The 27,287-nt window shown below is 38.8% G+C and overlaps 1 protein-coding gene across 1 annotated transcript in view; it reads left to right on the top strand.

Moving 5' to 3' along the window:
- The window catches only part of sorcs3a (sortilin related VPS10 domain containing receptor 3a), a 169,213-nt gene that overhangs the window by 46,704 nt on the left and 95,222 nt on the right, over window positions 1-27,287 (top strand). The window contains exon 2 of the mRNA XM_023798977.2: window positions 22,016-22,083. Coding sequence (XP_023654745.1) covers window positions 22,016-22,083 — 68 coding nt within the window. The remainder of the gene's footprint in view (window positions 1-22,015; window positions 22,084-27,287) is intronic.

Raw genomic sequence — 27,287 nt, forward strand, 5'->3', positions numbered from 1 at the left:
GAAAGTAAGACATTAAAATCCTTTCGCTTTTCAAAGAGACAGTGGATGTTTTCAGTGATGCATTGTTTTTAAATTCTTCTACTGTTTTCTAAACGAAATTGTAATGTATGGTCAGGCCTGGAGAGGAAATCATGGCTTTTTTAGCTTGGGTCTACGCTTGACTAGTCAGGTCAAGAACACCATCTTCAGTATGTTTGGTTGACTTGTCAGGCCAAGGGTTCTGTCTTGAGTTTGTCCTGTTTTCATAGCCCAGTGGACAAGCATAAACCAGACCAAGATACTGTGGAAGATTGATACTTTCTGAGTTCTCACTGAGTTTTCTTGAATGGAGAGAACTTGCTAAACTGTTGTACAGATTCAGTGTAATGTGTGTTACAAATTAATCTATTGAGCATCATTTATAAGAATAGCCTTTATGTTGTGCATTTCATTTTGGCTTAATTTGCTCATCCAAGTATTCTGATGCCTGTTCTAGAGACGGAATAATGACTGATAAATCGGATTCTAATTGTCCAGCTATTTAATTCTTAAATCCATACCATTTTGAACATATATTGCTGTATTTAATGTTTATTTAACATGTTATATATAGAAACACTTTTAGAAATAAATATGTAATTTATTATGAAATGTCAGAATCACAGAAACACATGTTCCAAAATAAAAGTCAACATATTACTCAGGATTCATTATGAAACAGAATGGGCTGTGCCCTTGTTGTAATAAGGGTGAAATTAGTTCTTTACAAAATACTCATTAATATTTCATTCTGCAGTCTTCACCATGACTCACTGATATGTTGACTAAACTGACTGTAAACAAATACTATGTTTACCACATAATATACCTTTGCTTGTGAATCACCCTCATTGCATTTATAGCGATTATAACACACATATTTTGACATTTGTTTAAAACACAAAAAATGGCATTTTATTTGTGAAAACAGGTTTATTGTATAATACAAATTATATATGAACTGGTGGATGGATGGAACTTACATGTATGACTTCCTATATTCTGATAGAGAAAACATTTTTTATTCTATAATGTAGTAAGAGACTGCATCATTTCTTTCATTTATCTCTCCAGTTAGTATTGAGCTATAGCATATTTCCATATGTTATCTATGGGATGGTGGTTCAGTGAGTAGCATCATAGCGTTACCTCCAGTTTCATCTGTGTGGTTTGAATTTCCTGTTACTTGTTCTTCTGTTTGTCTGTGAATGAGCTGTGATGGATTTGCTTGCTATCTAGGGTGTGTCTGCCTCATCTCATGTCCTGTTCTGTCCTGTCCAGCAGTGCTAGAAAAACTGGTGCTTGGCAGTTATGCAGTGTCAGAATACTGCAGGGCAGTGTTTCACCATGCAGCACAAGTAATTTTGTAATTTCAAAATATGATGGTTTCAGTCGTTATTTGGTATGTTGTAGCAATCAATAGCTCTCCATTTGGCAGTGCTATGTTTCTGTCATTCGTTACCTTGGCAATCGGTATTTCAAGGTTGCAGTTCATATTGCTGATGCAATTACAGAGGTTGTAGTTAGCATGTGTTTTTATGTTTGTTGTTTTTGTTGTAAACTGATGATATCTACTGATTATACAAAGAAACTTCAGTAAAGGCTATTGGTTGTTTTGACTTGCAGCACGCTGAGCTCAAAACATCTTCCAACGCCTATGGTCCTGTCAATCTTTCGATAGGCTCCAGGGTCACTGCAACCCTGTATTGCTCCAGAATTTGGCAAATGGGGCAAAACCTGCAAATGCATTAGGTTCCGAAGATCTGGTTTAGATGCGTGGATCACACCTAAAGGTGATTTCAGCTTTATATTTCTGAATGAATCTATGAAAAATATTCTTGCGTTGTTCATTGAATGCTGCGAGGGGTTGGTGCCCCATCCTGGGTTATTCCCTGCCTTGCACCCACAGCTTGTTGGATAGGCTCTGTACCCCCCCCCCCCAACCCTCAATAGGACAAGTGGGTACAGAAAATGGATGGATGGATGTTCATTGAATGCAAGACAGTTACCCTATTTACTGATGGACTAGAAATGTAATTCAAAGGTGTGTAAACATTAAGTAAATATCACCTTAATGTACTATACTAGGTAAAACAGATTAGGCAAAAGGAATTCATTTGAAATTAGATCCCTTTAATATTATAGGGCCTCAATAGCATATACATCCAGTTTAGCCATAGCTAAAGATAGACGTAACCAGGAATGTCATACATCCATTTCCTGCAACTGCTTGTCCTGTTCAGGGTTGTTAGCAGTCTGGAGCCAATCCCAGAGGCTGTGGGCACAAGGCAGGGAACAACCAATCACAGGGCAAATTCACACACCATTCACTCACACCTATGGACAATTTGGTAACTCCCATCAGCCTCAGCATGTCTACTGAGACGGAGGGGGAACATGCAAACTCCGCATGCGTAACCATGGTCCAGACTCAAACCCAGATTCCAGACGCTTGAGGCGACAGCACTAAGCACTGCACCACTGTGCCCCACCCTGGACTGCAAGCTATTTGAAATAAATAAAATATAGAATAGAAAAGGATGGTTAACTGGTTCTGTAGAAATGGATATTATATAATCTCAGCTGAGTATGTACTGATAATGAGGGTGAAATAAAAAATTTGATAATTTTGTGCATTAAAATTGCATTGCATATGAAGTAGCCTCATAACATCGTGGACCAGAACTGATGTTGCAGAACTAAATTCAGGTGTCAATTACTCTTTTATAGTAACTCTGTAGTTGTGGTTTTTTTGGCCATTTAACATTAAGCTGCATCGTAATTGTTTGGTTAACTATCATTGCGAGATGGGGAATTCATATTTGAAGCATCCTTGAACAATAAGCACCTTCTGTGAGTTTCATTGTCTAAAACTGTTATATGTTTACATCAACAGGGTGAACAGCTTGCTGGAGAAAATTACTTTTATATTAAATATATGAGCAGGTCTGTGAAGATAGTATTCCAGTGTGAGTTGTGTTCTACACATATTTTGCATATACAGGTTGTGAACAGAAAGACCTTTTGCTCAGTGAGAGACATATCCATGTCAAGGTGATTTACAACAGCCAATGTGAAGTGCTTCATTGATGTTAAATTGCTGTTGCTGAATCTACTGATACCACAGAGAGATGTTTAATAAGCTGCCAAACATTATTCTCCAGTTAGAAAAAGGCTTGCATTTTTATAGGGATATTCTTGGGAGGGTTTTCCATTGAATTATGCTGCTTTAAATATTCCCAGTTAATGAATGATATTAATGAGCATTCAGCTTTAAATATAGGTCTGATAATATAATGACTCACTTGCCTATGTTATTTTTTTCTTCTTCTTGCCCGGACCTACAGAGATTTTGCATTCTCTTTAAACACTGCTTTCCCATGTTTTGTAACAATGATATAATTGCAATAATTTGCCATACTGCCTTTTTGATTTCTATTTTTTTTCTTTCGATTAGTGCAGAATGTAACCAATCACATGTTTCTTGAGTCTGTTGTCGAACATGGTATTTGAAAGTCTTGGTGAAACATTGCTCATATACACACATAGCAACTCCAAGTTTCTGACTAGTTCTGTGCCACATACAACCACCCACACAAAGAAAGAAAAAAAAATGGCAAATCATAGCTTTCTTGTTTCTATCCAGTGACACTTTCAGATTCGACTTGCACTTATGAAATAACCTCAGCATCCACTGGTTTCATAATGGCCTTTTTTCATTGTCACATAATCATGTGCTGTAGACTCTCCTTAAGGGTCAAAAGACTTTTCAGAATTACATCTCTGCTGCACCCCGTTTTGTCTGCGAAACCATTAGATGTAATTTGATGGACTGCTGGACTGTGAACATTTTTCAGCTCAGGACAGCTGTCTTGCCCAGAGTGGAGTGTGATGGATGGATTTGGGAGCTGTGGGAACATATGGAAATACATAAGCATGAAACGGGAACTCATTGTGCCTGTGCTTTTCACACTTAAGGCGAATTATCCACATCATGGTTATAAAATGGACAATTTGCCTGTATTTACCATTGACTGGAAAGAGGAGGTCACCTGCTCAAGAGTAGATTATATATTATTATAATTTAGTTCAATATAAATTAAATATGCTGTCTTATGTATGTAAAATGACTCTAGTTGAGTTATCTATTTAAATTATTTATAAAAAAAAAACAGACAAGGACATTTAAATATCTTAGTTCTTCATTTTGAGAAGAAGGGTTCCATACAGATGCATGCGTGTGGGATTTCTGTGATGATTGTTAAAGATCAAGATTGACAAAATGCATTATTGTTTTCGATGGAGTAGGACCTTCTGGCAATTTTTCAGCGCCTCAGTATACTTTGACGTAAGAGTCAGCAGAATTCTGAGAACTATCCATCCAGCGTTGGGACCTTGAAGATAGCTATAGCTTAGCTGGTGTCCAGCAGAGTCAAGGGAGTGCTTATGTAGTAAATATTATTGTGAGTCAGCAGAATGGCAAGAACAACTCTCGACATTTTAAAGGTCAAGGATATATAGGACACTTGGATTCTTCTTTCGTTAATACCTGATAGAAAAGAGTTAACCACATCCTGATATGCAGTGTCCTTTTTTTATTTGGCTTTTTTGTCTGCTTGGCCATTTGCTTGGTTATTTGCCTGTAAGGCTAAAGAAGATGCGTCATGCAAGAATACCTGCAGTTCCGGAGTTTTAGTAAGATATAAAGCCATCGGCCTCATGTTCATTTGCATAATGTACACCCTGGAGTTGCTCACTGCAGTTACAAAACTGATTTCTATCAGAGAAACAATAAATGCATTGGATTGTCAAAATCTGCATATTCCTGTAGGTATTGTAATAATTTTTCATGAAAGAATTTCAAAGGTATTGATGCACAAAAAAGCAATTTACCAAAATGCATCATTTTAAGTTATTAATTATGTCGACCGTATCAGGAAATGCACAGTTCAATAAATGGAATGGCTAGTGGTGACTTGATTTGAGAGATAGCCCAGCTTGGTGACTTGCTGCTGGCTCTTCGCCCGTTGCTGGATAAGGTTCTGAGGAACATACAGTACAACTCTGGACCCTCTTTTCCTCAGGACATAGAGCGACTATTTTTTCAGATGATCCCCTATTCTATATCAAATAATAGACACGGTATTCCTTGTAGCTCTACCAGCATTGGATCAAAGCTCACTGTATTAGAGAGTGGAATCATTTGTGCAAATGCAAAAAAAATTTGCCTTCGTGCTATGTCTTGGAATTATATTGGATATATACTAAGGTTGATGGCCAGTAGTAGTAGGAATGCAAAACAGTTATATATTTCCATGATTAAAGTCTCTGATGCTTATATTTTTTTTTAACATGGTACACTTTAGATTCTGACATCATCCCCCATACAAAACATGGGACGTAAAGGCATCTAGACATCTTAAAAAGGTCAATAGGTCTTCCTGAAGTGGAAGAGGGATTCCATTGACAGCAAGACCTTGAAGGTTTTTGAGTCTTTAAACACTAATGTGCAAGAGCAGTTGAGAAACCAGTGGAAGAAAAAAACTATAATGAACTATTATTTAAGAATGCACATTACGATAACACGATTATCACAAGAATATATCAATATGAAATAAGAAACTCTAATTGGAACAAATAGTGATTTTGACTAGCTGAAACTAATGATTTGATTTGATTATATAATTTACAATTTTTATATAAAAAAGCAACTATTTTCTCTGAAACTTGCAGCGATACAGAGTAAGCGGATATGTCGTTTGCAGCTGTGTGACTTTATTTCATTTATCTCTCTGTCATTTTAGCCCCGGCAATGACATTTGAGGAGCACATTCAGGGGAACGTTGCGTTTAGGAAGAGGTGAAAATTAATACAAGTCTGGTATTAATTTATGTGCACCACAGCTTCTAATTTTGTGGGGTATTTGCCAAGGATGATTATGCAAATGAGCAAATGCATAACCTGTTCATCTGAATATCATTAAAACAACTTAAAGATGTGTTTTGCATGTGTTGTTCGGGTTATTGCGACAGCCGCTGTGGCATGGCGTCTGTGCTCAGAAAAGCATGTTATTAACTGATAAACATGTCGGATTACAACAGATTAGGACACTGATTGTCTTCTGATTGATTATCTACTGATTGTAGTTATGAATTCCATGAATATCCAAAAGTCCTGAAAACAAGGCTCCTGAATGAAAAAAATTCTATGCAGACAAAAACAAATATACATAAACAAATATATAAACAATATTGTATGATTACATACAAGCACTGCTGAATTCTCAAATCTGATTTGACAGAATGATGTTGATTAATTTCCTTTAACCACACATGTAGTCCTGGCCAAACAATCCACACTAGCAAATCAACGCACTATTACAATCTGTAACGTTATTTAAAAGATTTAGAACACAATTTAAAAGTAAGAGAATATTTAATCATTGGTGGAAGAAAGTTGTTCTACTAATAAATGTGGAAAAACGAAAATAATGTCTCTAGTTATAAATGTGTAAGGCAAGTGTGTACTAACTATGGTATGAGTGGGTTAATACACTTCAAGCTTGGAAAATCCATTTACTGTTAACAGTTATAATGTGGGCCAAAATGTAACGACACATGTTTCAGCAGTGGTCACCGTATACATATGTATTATTAGGTATTAATTTCACAAAACCATGTTATCAGCCATGATAAAGGTTAGGTTGTATGTTTGCAAGAATCAGCATAATTCCTTCTGATGTTTTGCTGACATTCTGGAATTTTCATAATGCTATGTTCTCTTTACAACCGATTACCAAGACAAATGTTCAGTTAGTTTCTATCCTGTCTTGGCACAAAAATACCAATTTGTGTGCAAATGTACTTTTAAACTTGTAATGATAGACGCCTCTTCCGGCCACTTATCCTGGTCAGGCTTGTTGGCACGGGGGCTGTAGCCTATTCCAGACAGCATAAGGCTGGGGAACGGCCTGGATGGGATTCCAGGGCACAAACACATACAAACACAGAAGCATCCATCATGCATATCCGCTTGTCCTGTGCAGGGTCGCGGGGCTATGGGCACTGCCCCCCCCGCAGAGCACTCTCACACACCATTCATCTGGTAACTTCAGTTCACCTTAGCATCTTTGTGAAGTGTGTGGGGGAGGGGGGGAGGGACTAGAGTACCCAGAGGAAACCTAGCAATGGCATGTGGAGAACATGCAAACTTCACGCATGGAGCCGTGGCAGAGACTCGAACCTCAGTCTTAGAGACGTGAGGCAGCAGTGCTAAGCCCCACACCACTGCACTGCTGTCACATACATGCACAGATGCATTATGGGTAATTCAGTGATGCTGAGCGGCCTAACTGCATGCTTTTGGACTGCAGGAGGAAATCTAAGTATCCAGTGGAAATCAACACGGGGAGAACATGTGAACCTGTAACATGTAAACCTGTAACATGTGAACCTGTAACATGTAAACCCTATACAAGAGTTTTTTGACCAGCAGCCCAGAAAGCGTGAAGCCACCGTGCCAGATTTGGCTTCCATGTCTTCCACTTCCCTTTGCAAAATTCGCATCGCCTAGTTGCCTAATATTTCAATAGTAAACAGCAGGTTAAGATAAATCTCACACAATTTATCATTGTACTGTATTCCACATAGCAGGACTATTCAGCAGTGAAGCCAATTTGCTTTCGTGCATAATAAAAGCAAAAAGCATCCACCATATTCATTATAATGCATAATTTTGAGCAATTTTTCTGCAGTAGGCAAACTGCCATTTAATTAATTTACAATAGATTTAGAATTTTCTCATTTGGAAAATCATGTGTGTTTTTAGCCATTTTTAGGGTAAATATTGGATTTTTTCCTATGAAATACTTCTCCCATTTTTTTGTTATGATAACCTGAAGTGCTTTTGTACATGCGATGTAACAGAAAAAGAGCAGTAAATATGTGAGCCCACAATGCCTTCTGACCATATTGTGATTTTACTCATTGTGATTAAGTAACTTCTTAATGGGAGTCTGACGAGTGTCTGTTTAAGAATTCAGGCCCAGTTGGGATTGTGACCTTCCTCAGTTGGTCTCCTTGATTCAGTAATTAATGTTTTGTTATGTCTTATTTCCTTTTACTCCACAAAGTTGCTGCCAGCGAGTAGAATACACACACATGTGTAAGATGTAAGCCACAAGGTTACAGGAGCAGGAGGCTGTGCACAGAGGAGGAATGGCCAGAGATAAGTGAAAGGCAACATGTTAATGTGTAGAAAGTCTTGGTCATGTAAGAGAAAGTAAATCGCAATCTTTAAAACTGATGGTTACAAATGGCCGTGTGCTGCACCATTTTGCAAAACAAAAGATTCTTATTTTTTGGTGTAAACTGACTGTAATAATGGAGCACGGTGCACATTTTTGACACATTTTGCTTGTCGTTAGTTTCATTATACACGCACACACACACGTGCGCACACACACACACACGCGCACACACATTTGTTAACCATAATCCTGACATCCTAAGAATGACAACCCCTACCCAGCTCTAACCTTAACCATAAGTAACCAAACAAAATACCAGGGTTTTGGCGTTTTCAGATTTTTGACTGCAGTCACAGATTTTTATTAAAAATTTCCCCTCAGCAACAAAAACAGGCTTTTATCGCATTGTGGGGACATTTGGTCCTGCATACATGCCTACACATACACAATGCGCACGTAATAATCTCATAGATAACTCTATGGAATCTAAAAATATATTTCTGTTCAGGGCCTATATGAGAAATCTCTACCCCAAATATCTCAGGGCCTCAAAATTGAGATTCCTCAACCGTTTCCTCTCCAAACCTGTAATGATTACATACAAGTCTAAAATCTCAATTATTTGTTATATTGAATATTTCTATGTTGTTTATTTCTCTAACGGCAGTTCTATGAGGAATAATTGTAAGATACTAACTTATGAATGAGATATTTGGATGCAGTTAAAATAAGTATTTTCAAGCAGAATAAATCATACTAGTTCGTAAAGAGAACCAGAGAAAATTATAGTCGAACTGCAGAATCTGACAGATAGAACGGTTAAAAGTAAAACATTCTGGTGAAAGAAATGGAAATTTACTGCCATACCCTGTGTAATTCGCAAGGATTTATTGAAAGAAATTTTCAAGAACAGTCAGTGGTCACTAGTATTATTTTCTAATTACTGTTGTACAGGCAAATTCCAAACAGGATTTTTCTAGAAGCATGACAACATCTGAGTGATTAAGTTTTATGCCTACTCCAAATTCCTTTTTTTTAAGAAAATAGCTAGACTAATAAGTGGACAAGTTCCAAAACATTCAACAAATCTGCTTTACAGGATGATGTGGTGTAGCAATCTTTGTAGCATGGACAAATCTATAATTTTTTAAATGATAGTTAATAACTTTAACCGACAGCCTAAATAGTAAATGCTTTATGTCTGATCTGCATCAAACACCACAGCATTGAGATTTGCCTGAAATCAAAGGCGATATGACACAGAAACTTCCATTGATCTGCCATTCAAAATAAATTATGCATTTTCCAACAGAGAAGGTTACAGACACACTACTTGGATTCCAAATAATATGTCAGCTCTCAACACCCAAAGACTTTGGGAAGGAACTGTGAAATCAGACATATTCCATAAAGTTGAATTATATATTCTCCGGTTGTCCTTTTGATCAGAAAAACTGTTTAAAAACATTTCAATTAAACAATGTTTGCCCAGTCTAAGAAATGAAATACAATGGAATACATTTCAACTTAAAGTTTACACTGAAATTATATGAATAACTTTGTTTTATTCACTATATTGGGGGGAGTGTGTGGTTCAGTGGGTTGGGAGGCTGTGAATGGAAGGTTGCCGGTTCAGATTCCAGGGTTGGCAGTGTGGTTGCACAGTTGAGCTCTTGAGAAAAGCCCCTTGATCCCAATTGCTCCAGGCCATGTTTGACAGAGTTGTATGTTGCTTTGGATAAAAGTGTCGACTATGTAAATAACAGGAAACTGCCAGATATGCATATCATGATTCCATATCTAAAAATGGCCAGTTTAAAAAATAATTGGCAGGGGAATAAGAAGAGGGATGATCTCTTCACTCATACCGATTTCCTATCCGAGAAAAAACAACCAATGACAAATAACTAAACTGGACATATTCATGCTAAGGATTTGAATCCGTAATGTATATTGTTTTGGCCATGTCTTAGCATTTCTCCATCTACAGTCAGGACCATAAATATTTGGACACTGACACAAGTTTTACTATTTTACCTGTTTACTGAAATATATTCCAATTGAAGTTATACAATGGGCATTGACATAAAGTGCAGACTCTCAGATTACATTTCAGGGTATCCACATTCAAATTGGATGAAGGGTTTAGGAGTTTCAGCTGGTTAACATGTGCCACCCTCTTTTTAAAGGGGCCAAACATAAATGGACAATTCACTTAAAAGCTGTTTCATGGACAGGTGTGGGCAATTCCTTCGTTCTTTCATTATCGATTAAGCGGATAAACGGCGTGGAGTTGATTTGAGGTGTTTTGTTTGCATTTGGAAGATTGAGGTGTGAACATACAACATGCGGTCAAAGGAACTCAGTATGCAGGTGAAACAGGCCATCCTTAGGCAGAGAAAACAGAAAAAAACTATTAGAGAAATTGCCACAACATTAGGAGCGGCAAAATCCACAGTTTGGTACATCCTGAGAAAGAAAGAAAGCGTTGGTGAACTGGGCAACGCAAAAAGGCCTGGACGTCCACAGACGACAACAGTGCTGGATGATCGCAGAATCATTTCGATGGAGAAGAGAAACCTCTTCATAACAGCCAACCAAGTGAACAACACTCTCCAGGAGGCAGGCGTATCAATATCCAAGTCTACCATGAAGAGAAGACTGCATGAAAGCAAATAAAGAGGGTTCACTGCAAGATGCAAGCCACTCATAAGCCTTAAGAATAGAAAGGCTAGATTGTACTTTGCAAAAAACATCTAAAAAAGCCAGCACAGTTCTGGAACAGCATTCTTTGGACAGATGAAACCAATATCAACCTGAATCAGAATGATGGAAAGAAAAAAGTATGGAGAAGGGCTGGAACAGCTTATGATCCAAAGAACCCCTCATCATCTGTAAAACATGGTGGAGGCAGTGTGGTGGCTTGGGCGTGCATGGCTGCCAGTGGCACTGGGTCTTTAGTGTTTCTTGATGATGTGACACAGGATGGAAGCAGCCGAATGACATCATGTCTGCTCACATCCAGCCAAATTGATTGGGCGGCGTTTCGTAATACAGATGGACAATGACCCAAAACACACAGCAAAAGCAACACAGGACTTTATTAAAGGAAAGAAGTGGAATATTCTCGAATGGCCAAGTCAGTCACCTGATCTCAACCCCATTGAGCTTGCATTTCACTTGCTAAAGACTAAACTACAGACAGAAAGACCCTCAAACAAACAGGAACTGAAAGCTGCTGCAGTAAAGGCCTGGCAGAGCATTAAAAAGGAGGAAACCCAGCGTCTGGCCATGTCCATGAGTTCAACACTTCAGGCAGTCATTGTCTGCAAAGGGGTTTCAACTAAGTATTAGAATTTAACATTTTATTTGCAGTTATATTTATTTGTCCAATTACTTATGAGCTCCTGAAAGGAGGGGATTTGTGTAGAAAAATTACTTTAGTTCCCCACATTTTTTAATGCATTTTTTTTGTTCTACCCACTGAATTAAAGCTGAAAGTCTGCACTTCAACTGCATCTGACTTGTTTCTTTTAAAATTTATTGTGGCAATGTACAGAACCTAAAAAATGAAAAATTTGTGTCTGTCCTGACTGTATTTTTTAGATTGTGAGTGGAGGTCTTCAATTGGAAATACCATGTATACATACAAAATTTTCAAGCATTATTACTGTTATTCTTCTCTTCCTCCACAGAGTTTAATAATCATATTCTTGTGATGAGATCTACTGGAAAGAACTGGCATCTCATTTAGGCTGCACCCCTGCTTTGTAGCCCGTGCTGCATAGAATAGGCTGCAACCCACCCCTACATTACATGTCCTCACACGGAATATGGATGGATGGACGGATGGATGGATGATAAAAATTACCACTAAGAGGTTAAACACTTTATGTAAAATATAATTGGCTGTACATACAGTATGTTATACGATATATACTATGGGATGGCTATAGCAAGTATTGCTACCATCTCCACTGTGTATTTGGTTATCAATATGTTTTATTATAACAGTACAATGACAGTAATGGCTGAACATTTTGGATATTATTACAGGAAGCTCTGCATGCTGAAATAGAATCATTAAAAAACAAAACTGTTTGTAACTCCTTGCAGTAATGATGAGTTACCCAGGATCCCTAGAAGATATTTTCAGTGATATATGAGAATAACTCTGTTTTATTGTCTTTCTGTTTTGGGCATTATACAACAAAAGCATTACAGAAAAAAGACCCAAAGACTCACATTGAACTGGAATATCCTGAGGATGCTTGAGAATTTCTTGATAACTGTACAGACCATGTCACAGTTGAATAAGACCAGCAGATTTAATAGATGCAAAATGGGAACGCATTATGCATTAAATTTTGGTTATCTCTATCTGATATAGAAACTTCAGTAAATCCCACTTTTCTAAATCTGACAAGAAAAACCAGGAGATCATTTTGATACATTTTTTTTGTGTGTGATATGTAGAATTATACTTTCAGGCAATACTTTCAGTGCAAGTTTCTATGTCATAAACAGAGGCTGACACGACTCGCAGACTTCATAGACAAGGTCTGTCTGAGGCACACCAGGTCTTCTGGGCCCTGAGACCACAAGGCTCCAGAATGCAACCATTTAGTCACAGTTTGTAGCCATTTTTGGAGACAGTACAAGTAAAAGTTATACCCGTGCACACCAATGCGACTTGCATGTATGCCACCTATTTATTTTTAAAACCATCACCGTATCAAGTGAAACACCGGGAGAGAGTGAGAAATGGTGTCCATGTGTGAATGTATGTGTGAGAGAGAGCAAGATAAGGTGCTTTTTCCCACTGCAGTAACTTTTTTTCTGGAACCAGGAACTTATGTCATGTTCCTGGCCCTCCACAGGAACTTATGTCATGTTCCTGGCCCTCCACAGGAACTTATGTCATGTTCCTGGCCCTCCACAGGAACTTGGTCCAATTGTAGTACCTTGGAGGCACTGCTGGGGAGGCACTTAAAGCGATAACTTGCTGATTTGTTGACCACAAGCACTGGGTTAACTTGGAAGATACATGGAAGTGCAGCGGAAAAGAGATAGAATTAGTGGAGCAAACATTGAGCAGATGGAATTATTTTTATACCTCAGTTGCATTTAATGCATTAAGGTCTCTGTTGTTTTGGGGTGGTGGTGTAGTTTACAATGAAATTACTTTTTGCGTCTACCAAGCTTGTTTAGCAGAGCTACAACAGATCCCAGCCGACAGAAGCCCAGGAACTCAGAACCAGGAAATATGTTTCAGTGGGAAAGCGCCTCATGAAACACTCCTAAAGCACAAAAACAGCTTGACGCATAATTTATGGAAGGACAGATGCAAAGCACCAGTATTACTAGTGGGAAAATATAGTCTGGAACCAACAGTCCAAATACTGCTTGAAACCTGCCACCAGGGGGACTTGGGCCACTGGCTGGATGGCTCCAGGATTAGGTGAACCAGAAGGCAGACTCAAAAGCAGAGGACATAAGATCCCAGACCAGGAAGCAGAGAACACAAAAACCAGGACACACACGTAGAACACCCTGAAGACAGGACACCAGTGGCCCAGAATACCAGCTGTGGAATGATACTTAGAATCAAAAAAAAAAAAAAAAACAATTAACCAGAAGCAAAGCAAGATGCTGGTCAACAAGAACCATGACCCCCCCCCAAGCCACCCAAACCACCCAGCCAGTACCTGCTGGCAACTGACAGGCAAAGAGGAAACAGACCTACTTCATCTAGCTCCATAAAACAAACCCTGTACTCCACGAGGAATGGCGACGACAGTGCAGGGACAATTGCTCACTGCTCCAGTTAAATAATGTTGGGCTCTAATTCCCACCAGCCCAGAGCGGGTTCATTTACCTGATTTACTGATCAGGGACAGATGTAGCAGGTGTGCCATAAAGGGAGGCGAGGTTAGGACAATTCAGGGGCCCTAAAAATTTGGAATAATGGATTGGTCTGGGTTGGGGGGCCAATATGATATGCTTTCATGGGGCCCCAAACCTCTAGTGTGCTCTAGTCGTAAGAGACTATATTTTCAGCATTTTACACATCTATATAACTATAATTATTAGTCAACCTAATCTGAATTGATAATTAGAGTTTCATTTCACAGGGTGCCTTGTTTTTTATGGCTCTTCTCAGTGCTTTATGTGATTTTTGTTTTTCATTTAAAAAATAAAGAATGTTCTTAGTCCACATAGCAAGGATATGCTTAATTAAATCCAATTCATTAAGTACTTTCATTCCAGTTTAATCAGCATTCAGCACATTTACATTGATTTTAATTAGTGATCCTTCAGGAAACTATGTAATTCCTCTCTTCCACTGAAAAATAGCTCTTGGAGCTTTTGGAGATATTGTGTCTGTGAGGAACGTCATGAACATCCACCAACAGTTTTGAAATGCTGAATAACAGGAGCATCCATTTCTCCAGCCTGCAATATCAGCATGTTAAATGGGGGGCCATTAATGAGTTCATTAATGCATTATCTCCAGTCAGCATCAAACCTCTTTATCACAGCCTTAATCAGCATCAGGCATTTGCTCATGTTACCCTTTAACTTCCATTTTTAGATAACCATTCAGCCGACAGGAGTTGAGGTAAGAGAGCATGTCGTAAGGCAGCATGTTACTCTGTTTCATTTATATAGTATATGTGCAGTAAGGTTTGTCCTTAAGTCAAGTCCTTAAGCAAAATACTTTGAGTTGTATAAAGGGCTTTAGAATTGTTCATTGCTGGGTTTGTGTTAAAGTGTTAGATAAGCAATAAAACGTAAGTATATGTAGTGACACACAATATAGGGTTACAGGACAGATAGACAGACAGACAGATAGATAATAAGCATAACAATAGAAACAGTAATTACAGCAATAAAGCGATCACAATAAAATAATAATAATAATAATAATAATAATGATACAATAATAATAATCCTAATCACCAAGAAGTTTGTGTCAGTGGAGTTTTTGGTGCTTATCAGTTATACAGCAGGGTTACCAGTTCACCTGAACTGAATGAAGACAGTACCTAGATCGTACAAACATGAACCAAGCAACAGGAAACTACAACATATAGATCTGGAATATTTACAGAGTCTGGTGGTTCCCTTTGAATGAATGAATGAATAAATGAATGAATGAACACACGAATGAATGAATGAACACACAAGCATATGAATGAATGAATGAATGAATGAGTGACCACACAAACAAGCAAATGAATGAACGATAAAAACACAAAGAAAACCTAGAAACGCTATTGTGTTTTACTGCAACCCAAAAAACAGGAACGAAGTGAAGCAGATCTTGCTACATTTGGGGCTGCAGTAATTGTTCTTTGATTTAATCAGGACCTTATACACAAGAGTCGGGGCATTTAGCTGCCCCAAGCAGCTCCTAAGCAGACAGCACTACACATAGATTAGAAAAACAACAATTGAATTAAAACTTAATAATATCACTGATATACTTAATAGCAATTAACCTTATACAATCAGACACAAGTCAATACGGGGAAAAACAAATAAAAAAATGAAAAGAGGAAGCAACATCTCCTTAGGCAGATATAGGGGGACAAAAAGTCCAAACTGACCTGGCATCAGTTCCCCCTGACCACAATAGCCTCAGATTAGCGTCAAGTATGAATCAAATGAGGCATTTTGTGATGAGCTTCTGGTCAGTTGCCCGTTAATTTAAACAAAAGTGAAACAAAGTTTTCAGATGACTACATTAAGAGTGATGCACCAAAGCTGTTGTTGGTATGTTGCGCATACAAACAATCATGCAAATTAGGAAGCATATATATATTTGGTAGAGTTTGTGAGGTTGGTGATTGTGGATCGTAACTCATTTTGAGAGCTATGAGCAAAATTGTGGTTTAGCCTTTTCTTTCAGTGATGAAATACAGAACATCACTGCTGAAATGTGAATGGACCCAAAGTTTTCTGAGATGAATTTGTCTTTTTTCTCTGACATTATGTATTCACTTTGGGGCTACATGGGGGCTCAGCAGGTAATGCTGTTGCATTATGCCATCAGGGATGTGAACAGAAAACCAAGGAACGTTTTGATGAATTTCCCCATAAATTTTTAGTTTAGGTAACTGGATGACATTTATAACATTCTAACCAGTTTGTACAAAATATGCTCAGGAAACAAGAATTGGCCACTCAATCATTTGATTTCATAGGATTCATTTTTATGTTAGACATTTAGTTTTATTAATATACATTCCCAGTCAAAAGTTTGGACATGCCAAGTCTCCTACAAAGGAGTGTGATAGAGTGTCAGATCACATGACCTGGCCAGCTGACCTAAACCCAGCAGAAATGGTTTTGTGAGAGTATGAACAGAGAGTGAAGGAAAAGTGGCCAATGAGTGCTCAGCATATGTGGGAGCTCCTTCAGGACCACTGGAAAAGCCAGTAGGGTCAGCCTGTCCGTGGAGCAATTGGGGTTAATGGCCTTGCTCATGGGCCCAATGGTGGGATCACTCTGCTGACCATGGGATTTGAACCGGCAACCTTCTGAGTCCCAACCCACAGAACTGCTCCCCCAGCAAATTATATAGTTTTTGTTTAATAATGTTTTGATCAGTAATGATCATCATCCATATACACTCACCTAAAGGATTATTAGGAACACCTGTTCAATTTCTCATTAATGCAATTATTTAATCAACCAATCACATGGCAGTTGCTTCAATGCATTTAGGGGTGTGGTCTTGGTCAAGACAATCTCCTGAACTCCAAACTGAATGTCAGAATGGGAAAGAAAGGTGATTTAAGCAATTTTGAGCATGGCATGGTTGTTGGTGCCAGACGGGCCGGTCTGAGTATTTCACAATCTGCTCAGTTACTGGGATTTTCACGCACAACCATTTCTAGGGTTTATAAAGAATGGTGTGCAAAGGGAAAAACATCCAGTATGCGGCAGTCCTGTGGGCGAAAATGCCTTGTTGATGCTAGAGGTCAGAGGAGAATGGGCCGACTGATTCAAGCTGATAGAAGAGCAACTTTGACTGAAATAACCACTCGTTACAACTGAGGTATGCAGCAAAGCATTTGTGAAGCCACAACACGCACAACCTTGAGGCGGATGGGCTACAACAGCAGAAGACCCCACCGGGTACCACTCATCTCCACTACAAATAGGAAAAAGAGGCTACAATTTGCACGAGCTCACCAAAATTGGACAGTTGAAGACTGGAAAAATGTTGCCTGGTCTGATGAGTCTCCATTTCTGTTGAGACATTCAAATGGTAGAGTCAGAATTTGCCGTAAACAGAATGAGAACATGGATCCATCATGCCTTGTTACCACTGTGCAGGCTGGTGGTGGCGGTGTAATGGTGTGGGGGATGTTTTCTTGGAACACTTTAGGCCCCTTAGTGCCAATTGGGCATCGTTTAAATGCCACGGCCTACCTGAGCATTGTTTCTGACCATGTCCATCCCTTTATGACCACCATGTACCCATCCTCTGATGGCTACTTCCAGCAGGATAATGCACCATGTCACAAAGCTCGAATCATTTCAAATTGGTTTCTTGAACATTACAATGAGTTCACTGTACTAAAATGGCCCCCACAGCCACCAGATCTCAACCCAATAGAGCATCTTTGGGATGTGGTGGAACGGGAGCTTCGTGCCCTGGATGTGCATCCCACAAATCTCCATCAACTGCAAGATGCTATCCTATCAATATGGGCCAACATTTCTAAAGAATGCTTTCAGCACCTTGTTGAATCAATGCCACGTAGAATTAAGGCAGTTCTGAAGGCGAAAGGGGGTCAAACACCGTATTAGTATGGTGTTCCTAATAATCCTTTAGGTGAGTGTATGTCATTTTTAATAGTTTTGATGTATTTGTAAATATTCTAAAATGTAAGGAACAGTAGAAATTAACCTTTCTATGGGTAGGCTTGTCCAAACCTTGCACTGGCAGTGTAATATGGTGTCATTTTTTCATAAAGTTCTACTGAAAGGAGGCTCAAGCCGGAGGGTCAGGCTTGTGCCAGTAACAGTTACCTGCACAGATAAAGCAGGAAGATGAGGCAGATGGGTCAGTGCTACACTGCAATGGACCACAAAATTGTCCTGCTGAAATGCAATGAAATATTTCTCTATATTAGTCTGACAAGATTTTTTCTTTCACCTATTCTGTCCAATTGGATGGTACCAGCTTACAAACTCAGGCTATGAGTGTTATCCTTTAATGTGTTTGCCAGACTATTTAAAGATGATGTGGTAGCTTGCCTTGGTATTTGTCCTACTGTTACAATGGGAATAACCTAAGGGTTACTAGCTGAAGATTTTGCCTTTTACGGTAAAATTGCATCTCTTCTGAGGAAAACATTAGAATGCTATAAGGAGAAAGGATGCAAATTACTGTTTATATATTATACATATAAATAGTTGCATTAAACAACACTGAAAATTCAAGGTTTTGTGCTGAAGTATTTATACAGCTATGGCAGTCATCAACTGGACCTGCTTGAATCAGAAAGTGACAAGACAGAGGGAAGCTCATAACTACAATGACAAGTAATAACTGTAGATCAAACATATTACTTTGCAATAAATGTGTCGCCCTGATATAATGGAGTAATTGCTTTGCAGCTGACACATAAATGAAAGCCTAAAAGCTTTATCACTTCTAGATAATGACTAACATCAAATGCTACTGGCGGTTTTGTCTGTTGCATGGAAACACATGATCAAATTCAAATTATGAAGAATTACCTATGCATATTCGACATGTGATCAAATTAAACATTCGTTTAGATATGTATATAAGGCTATTAGTATAACTTGCACCTAATGAAAAATACATCCCATAGTATGAATGCATATAAATGTATTTGCCCTGATTCACATTATTCTATATACCTTTCAGGACTTGCTAATGTTTCTCTTGACAGAGCAGGCAAATGTAGCATATTTACAATGTTCATGCATGGTTAATTTAATCTGGTTGCTACCAGGTTGCCAAATGTTAGACAGTCACAGCCACCAACAGTATAAAGATGATATAATTGTACCAATGACAGCCGGGAGAAAGGATGGAAGGTTTTCCAAAAAAAAACGCATTAGTTCCATCTGGACTTCTAGTAAACAATCAAAATTCAGAATTGTATTGGGCGTTTTAAATTGGTCTTGGTGGACATGGTGCATTTTGTTATGTTAATATCATTTTGCTACATTCAGTTAATTAAACTGTAATGACGACAATTAAAAATGAGCATTTCTGACATTTCTCCTCCAAATTATAGGTCTGCTGGGCTTTAAAAATTTAAATTTAAAGGAAAAAAAAAGTAGTTTTGATCACGCGTTACATTTCTTATTTTATGCTGCTTAAGTACATGCATGTGATTCAGGGGATTGCAGAATTCCTGTAAATGTTATATATACACATACACACACACACACCCTTTCCTTTCATGAGGCCAGTAAAAACTAATATCATGATCCTAGCTCCTCAACTGCAGTCACTACCTTGCAGTATAGATGGATTAGCCACTCAAACAAAAAAGAAAAAAAGACGAAAAGGAAATTGTCACTAATCTCTGCTTTCCTTCGACCAGGCATTCAGCCATAGCATGAGAACCTTCAGGATTTCCTATGCATTGCATTACCACATTTCCCTCTCCAGGACTATAGTCCTGCATGGCCTAAATGTCTGTTCCTGAGTAACACTAGGCCTACTTTTCCAGCAAAGCAAAGGCTTGTATCTGAAGGGACGTGAATCAGACCATGCCTTGGAAGTCAGTCAGGTGAGCCTGGAAGCAGTGGGTGAGAAGTGGCAGGGCTGCCCTAAGGACGACACGAGTCTGACATCAAAAGATTATAGCTACATAGCTTATTGGGCTGCTCTAAAGCAATATTAGGGACATGTGAATATCACAGTAGTATAAGCTGCTAACTATTAGCATACAACTATTTATTTTGGAGAATGATGTTTATTTATACCTGGAGTGAACAAGCTGCTATTGCCATGTAATGTTTTTTTAAATTGATTTCGGGCTTCAGACCACATCCCCGAACCAGCCACGGATGAAGACATGCTCATTGATACCTAGACCACTAAAAGTTATTCTCTTAACTCTCACAAAAATGTCAGTCCTTGATATATTATATGACATTATGCTCTACAAAACCTTTTTTTTTTTGCATGTAAACCACTGAAGCAGAAAAAAATGAAATCATATTCACATAACATATTTCATTAGGTTTTTGTTGGTACAGAATCAATCTTGGGAGATGGGGATTTGACCCCCTCCTGAAATACTGTGTGTGTATTTCCCATCCATCCATCCATCCATCTTCTGATTACTTACCCTAATCAGCATCTCAGAGTGAGTGTAGTTTGCATGCACTGTTGTTCAGATTTTCTTCTGCAGTCCAAATCACGCAGGGCGAACGGGCATCACTAAATTGCCCATATTGAGCATATTTTTGCATGTGCCCTACCATGCATTCACTGATATTATACCGCATACATATATTTTGTTTGTTTTGTGCCCCTAGTAACACTGACAGCAGTGTTGACTCTTGTAATTGATTGTATTTTGTGTTCCACCTGTTTGCCCTCCTCCCAAAATCAGCTTAGAGAGAAATGAATACATTTCTTGTTTATTCCTAGCTCATCTTCCAAGTCTGGTCTCTCTTCAGACAAGGGATTTTTTCAGTGATTAGCATTATGTCAAATCAACATTTCACAAGGTACTTGTGCAGCTAAATTAAGTCATTATGTCAAAGTACATTAATGTATATTTGTGACAATATGCATTAAATGCGCAAAAGAACAGAATGTGATATATTGAACTGAAAATCCATGACTTTGGTTCCCATATTGTCAAAAATGGGTTGGGGCTTGTATCTGTATCTGATTTATTTACCTATTAAGTCCTCTTTCTTTTTTTTGTATTTTATGAATGGATATTGTTTGCTTGATGTTTAAGGATTCTGTACCTCTGGCTGTCTCTCATTTTGCACAGTATTTTATGATTTTAACTTGGTTATGTGCTGGGGTTAAATTAGAATCAGAGAGATGGGGGAGCCCTTTCAGGTACAGAGTGGGGGGGGGGGGGGGTTAAAAATAGATTCATGTGTAAGGAGGTGGAATTTGCGATTTGGACATAAGGAGGTGGAACTTGGCTCTGTTGGTCTCTGTCTATATTTAAACCCTGGTTATGCAGCATTCCAGTTGCTGATAATCACTGTCGTGTTGAAGCTACTGAATATTATCCACTTTCTCATTTTCGAAAAAAGGAAGATAAAATGATAAAGGAGTGACACTTTGTTGACACAGCTATTTTGGAAAGAGGAAACAGCAGAATGGTGTTTTTAAAGTTCTGCAATTAAAGCCTATGGTCTTGAGTGAAGACAAAAGTGTCCTTATTTAATGAATTTTAGTGTATTGTCTTGTCTAAAGTTCAAGCTGAAGTTTTCTTCTCTGTATGTCAGCAAATAATTATATTTAAGCAACAGTCAGCAGATTCTTTTTAAAAATCTTTATTTTGTTTGTATTTTTATGGTACACCATTGTACATAAATGATTAATCGCTCAGTTATTTTATTCTGTTTGGTGTATATATGCACAAACATAACATATGAATGTTGTGTTTTAGTGATATTTATTTGTTATTGAATGTAGTGCATTAAGCAACATTGCAATTGTTTTGTATTATTGGTACAAATTTTGATGAATAATTTTCCCTCCTTTTTCAGGTGATCCTAATCTTGACCAAGCTTTATGACTTCAACTTGGGAAGCGTGACAGAAAGCTCTTTATGGAGGTAAGACAGAGGTACCCCCCCACTGAATAGTTAAATAGTCACACTGGACACTGTTAACCTTCACACTGAAATATAATTAGTGTCCAGTACTTCTCTGTCTAGTAATATGCGCAGCTTTATGTGTTAATTTATTCACTGAACTTATTTATATTTTATAGCCTTGACCTTTAGCTACATAAAAATGTGAACTATGCATACAGCATCCGCATTGGTTATATTAGGTGAATGATGAACTGTTAAAATTACAGTGAAATTTATTTGCTAGTCCATTTCTTAGTCTAATGTAACATTTTCTCTCTAGCATGAGCGAGAGGTTAAAGGTTGCCTGAAAAAGATAACATTAACAGACAGGATATCGTCATGGCCTTAAGCGAGCCATTTTGGAAGACAGCAGGCCTACAGACTGCAGAATTCACTGTTGAGTTGTGGTTGTTGCATAATTCGTTTAGTTTGGAATGTTTGTCGAACTCTTGTTACAACTTCAGCAAGACTGAAAACACACTATACTCCTTAAGCTCTCTCAAATTCATATAATAATAGTAATAGATTACACGTCCCCTAACTTGCTCTTTGTAGAGTAAGCTGTCCATGAAAGGCAGCCACCTGTAGCGGCACCTAGGGAGCTGGGGGTTAAGGGCTTTACTCAAGGACCTGCATACGTGCTGAAGCTGGGTTTGAATTGCCAACCTTCTGATCACAGACACACAGACTAAGCCCACAGAGCCACATGCTCATTATATCATTTTATTTTATTTTCATTATTTTAACCTTTAACTGATGACATCACAGCCCATTGCATCTATTTTATTTATTCCCATGTCACTTTTTTGAGAACAAAGTGTACCCTGCCTTTATTTCCTCAGGTATTAAGGGATTATTTGTCCTTGTGCTGGACGACCTGTGCCTGTTCTAGTTTTTCAATAAACAAACTGTTTAATAAACAGTTACATTAATTAGCATCCTGTGCATGCAACTGATATTTTTCTTTTACACACTAAACCAATTTCATTTCTCAGAGAGCAAGTCTCTTAGGCTTGAGAACTCTTCCTGACCGGGTTCTGAGATTGCTAGTCGAGTGAGCCCTGAAACTCTTGGCAGTGAACCGTCCTTCTCCTTGTTTGTTGTGCCGGTTACTCCAGTTTTAGTTTCCGTTGGCACCAACCGATGTGAATTTCTTATACAAATGCCCCTGGACTTTGCTAGTGCTGTTTTATTTCTTTTCACATCCCCTCTAAGCAGCTGTGCCACTTGCATTTCAGACTAAATCATCTGTCTGAAGCTAAGCTGGTTTGGATCTGGCCAGTCCTTAGGTGGGAGACTGACTAGGAAAGCTGGGTTTCTGTTGGAAGAAGTGTTGGCATGGCTAACAGATTAGCCCCCCTGTGGTCTGTATGGATTCCAATGCAGTGATGGGGGCACTGTGCTATAAAAATGGTGATGTCCTTCAGATATTATGTAAAACTGTTATCCTGACTATCTAAGGCTGTAAAAGATCTCTGTGCATCTTTTAAAAGAGTAGGGGTGGAACGCCAATGGTCCAGCTAAAACTGCCCACTGTGGCCCTTTCAAATCTGGCTTCCTGATCTCCCCATATATGGCTCAGTGGGCTAAGCCTGTCTGCCTGTATTCAGAAAGTTGCTGGTTCAAACCCAGCCTCAGCACATCTGTGGGTCCTTGAGCAAGGCTCTTAACCCCCAGCTCCCTGGGAGCTGCTATGGGTGGCTACCCTTCGTGAAGAACTTACTGTACAAAGAGCAAGTTGAGGGAGGTGTAAAGAGAATTTCCCCATGGGGATTAATACAGTATCTATTATTATTATTATTATTAGTGAATTCTACCCCTTCACCCCCTTAGCTACTCTGTGGTGAGTGTACTGGTGCAGAATGGCTGCTGTTGCATTATCTATGCAGTGGTGGTAGTTGAAGTAGCTGCCAATTGGTTCTGTGAAGTCTTGAAAAGTGCTATATAACTGTAATATTCATTCACTTTGCACTATATTTTGTGCAATTGTGAATTGTGAAAATCATCCTTCTGTCATTGCTGTTGTATGCTATACCATGAACTTTTATGTTAGCTACCTACATATCTTCTCCGAGTGCTTCACCTTGTTCCTCCTGTTGGCGTTTCTTGTGTTTTCCAACCTATTCTCTCATTCTTTGGCCTCCAGCATGCAGTCAGGAAGAGCAGGTTCCTATAATGCTGGTAAGGTGGGAACCATGGTATATAGTTAGTGCCATACAGTTATGTTGGACTATATCTGTTCTGGGGAAAAATAGCAATGCATGGTAGGGCTAGACTGCTTTCTTTAGGACAGGGGTCTCAAATTCCAGTCCTGGGGGGCCGGAGCCCTGTGTAGCTTAGTTCTTTTCCTGTTCCACCACAAATGATTCAGCTCAAGAGCTGTGTGGTAAATAGCACAAGGAGTTGAATCAGGTGTGTTTAAATGAGGGTGAACCAGCCCCCCAGGACTGGAGTTTGAGACCCCTGCTTTAGGAGGTCTTTCATAGGACAAACAAATATTTGTGCCTCGTCATTACTTGGGCGCAAACATGAGGCAACTAGTCACATGCCAAAAGTTCTATTTAGCTGCTACAGTAAGCCTAAAAGTCAACCTATGAAAAGTATGATCGGTTGTGTGTCTGAAGTGTTTCAGGAGGGCCATAATATAAGATCCACTTCAGGTGGACGACAGTGTGTGCTGACCTAGTTGGAGTGAACTCCACCATTTCCACATAGCTGGAAAAGTAACCCACAACCAGCAAATAATTAGTTATCAAATCCCAATTTTGGCCAATGGCTGTCAGGCATCTTCACTGGCATTCGTGGCTCCTTGACATTTGTTCTCCGCATGGTGCAGGTTCTTCACTTTAGGAGAAGCTCATTTGGTTGACTGCTGAGTCTTGGCCACCACACTGTTTGTTTGGCCTGTTGCCTGCTTGTCGCCACTCCCCAATGACCTTCATGTATTTTATCAAGCGATCCATGCCCCATGACTGATAGCATGGCCATCATTGTGCCTCTCAAGAGTAGTCCATCATGCACAATCAGCACTGATCTCCCACACCAGTAATATTTCAACGTCCTTGGCAGTTTGATTCACTTTGGGAGGCCTTTTCTACAGAAGTCCATCAATATGGTGTGCATGTGCAGCCACCTTTCAGGTCATTCAGGTAATATTTACTTACAGGTATGCTGTCAAAGACTGAGTCAGCATATATATTAGTGTTCCATTAGCTTAGATTCTGCTTGGCCATCTCTGTCTTTTAGAGGAGCATATGAGAGGATGTTGGCCGCCCATAAGCTTTTCCCAAGAATGTGCAAAATTGAGTATGAACATCTCATTTATCTTATTCTAAATCTTTATAATCTTGGCAGACGTTTATCCTAAGCGTTCTCTCCCAGTAGACTCACCAATGACTTATGGTCAGTTTCCAGCTTGAAATGTCGCCCAGTGATGAAGCTGCTGAACCTCTTTCATGCCCACATTGCTGCCAGCACCTCTTTCTCTGCTTGTGCAAAGCGCTGCTCAGTTGGCATCGATGACCGAAATGCATATGGCGCTGGTGACCACATGCTTCTGTTTTCTTGCAGTAGGAGCGCGCCCAGTTTGAACAAGGGTGTGTTGGCAGGGATTTTGAGGTCTTTGCTTGCGCCACACAGTGTAAGGACTGGTGAGGACTAAAGCTCTTGTTATAATGATCAAAAGCTTCTTTGCTTGGCTCACTTGTACCAGTGATTCTTCTTGGACATTAAGTCTTTCGGCACCATTTTTTTTTTTCGTTAAAGCTTCAATTTGGAAGTAACTGGCCTACCCCCCCAGGGCTCTAGGTAGATTTTTCACTATATTTAGAAATCCCCTGTGGCCGTCCTTTTGCTACTATATTGTGTTTGTGTAGCTACTCATAGCACAATAAGTGTAGCACCACCTGATTCTAACAAAAAGCACAAAAGGCGTGGCAATGTAACAATTGTTGACTGGGGAGGAAGTACCAACAATGAAAGTTGACGACCAGGGGGGGCGACGATAAAATTAATCCAATTTCCATAATGTGGGCTACTAGTACTGATATGTAGCATCTGTATTTAAATACCTGTTTGACTTTGTTACTCACAGCAGATATCTGATGGTCGGTGTCTCATTTCTTCAAATTGTCTTGGTTTAGTAAGAACAATTTCCAACATCAGATCTTTGTCTAATTGCTGCTTTTCCAAAAGCACAGAGTTTCTCAGACCCAATACTAGCCGATCATCTCGTGACTGACTGTATTTGTAGTTTTCAGCTAGTGCGTGCCAATTAAGTGATGAACAAATTAAGTGTTTCGTTCAGTTGTATGCACGTGGTGATTAAACCTCGCTCATATATTACATTATTGCTTGGCATGAGGAATTTGTCCAACCTTGTTTCCTGGCCTTGTACCACAACATAGTTAGCAATAATCCTCTAAGCTTCACTTATGAATATAATCACCTGGTTTTCCTCAGGTGATGCTTGCTGGTTGTTGTGAGTCAAGTGCATGAATCTCTGGATCCACTGATCCCACTCCTGTTGTTTAGTGGAATCAAAAGGTTCAAGAGGCTGTATAGTCAATGAATTTAATTCTCACTAATGCTAGTCATTACAGGCACCCTGTCTCATTACACTGACATCACAACCTATTACATCGATTTTATTTATCACCATAGTTGTGGGCATTTTATGACATTTTACAGATTGGTCATCAGAAGTATAATAGAAGTATAATGATGATTAATGGAAAAATAAATCAGAGGACTATGCATTGATCTCTCTCAATAAACCTGATCATACATGACAAATGACACTTCTCAAGTAACCATTTCTGTTTCTATTATATATCCTTATGTTCTTATGTTCTTGTACATTTCTTGTACAGATATGTTTAGGTATCAAACATTCAGGCTAGTCAGCTTATTTTTATTTGTAGTATCTTACAACAATTTAATTAGTAGAAGGTGAATGCAAAATATAGCCATATACAGGTAAAATACTTTTATTTCAAGGAAAATCTATGTTAATGCAGAATGCATATGGTTTCCTTTACCTTTTACTGACATAGATATTTGCTTTCAAGAGATTAGACGCCATCACATTACTGATATTTGATGGAGAGAACATAAGGTAAACTAAAAGAAAGATTTTTTTTTCTTAATTTGGAGAACTGAATATTTACTACTATTACCCTTTT

Source organism: Paramormyrops kingsleyae, chromosome 20, assembly GCF_048594095.1.
Source record: "Paramormyrops kingsleyae isolate MSU_618 chromosome 20, PKINGS_0.4, whole genome shotgun sequence".
Lineage (NCBI taxonomy): Eukaryota > Metazoa > Chordata > Actinopteri > Osteoglossiformes > Mormyridae > Paramormyrops > Paramormyrops kingsleyae.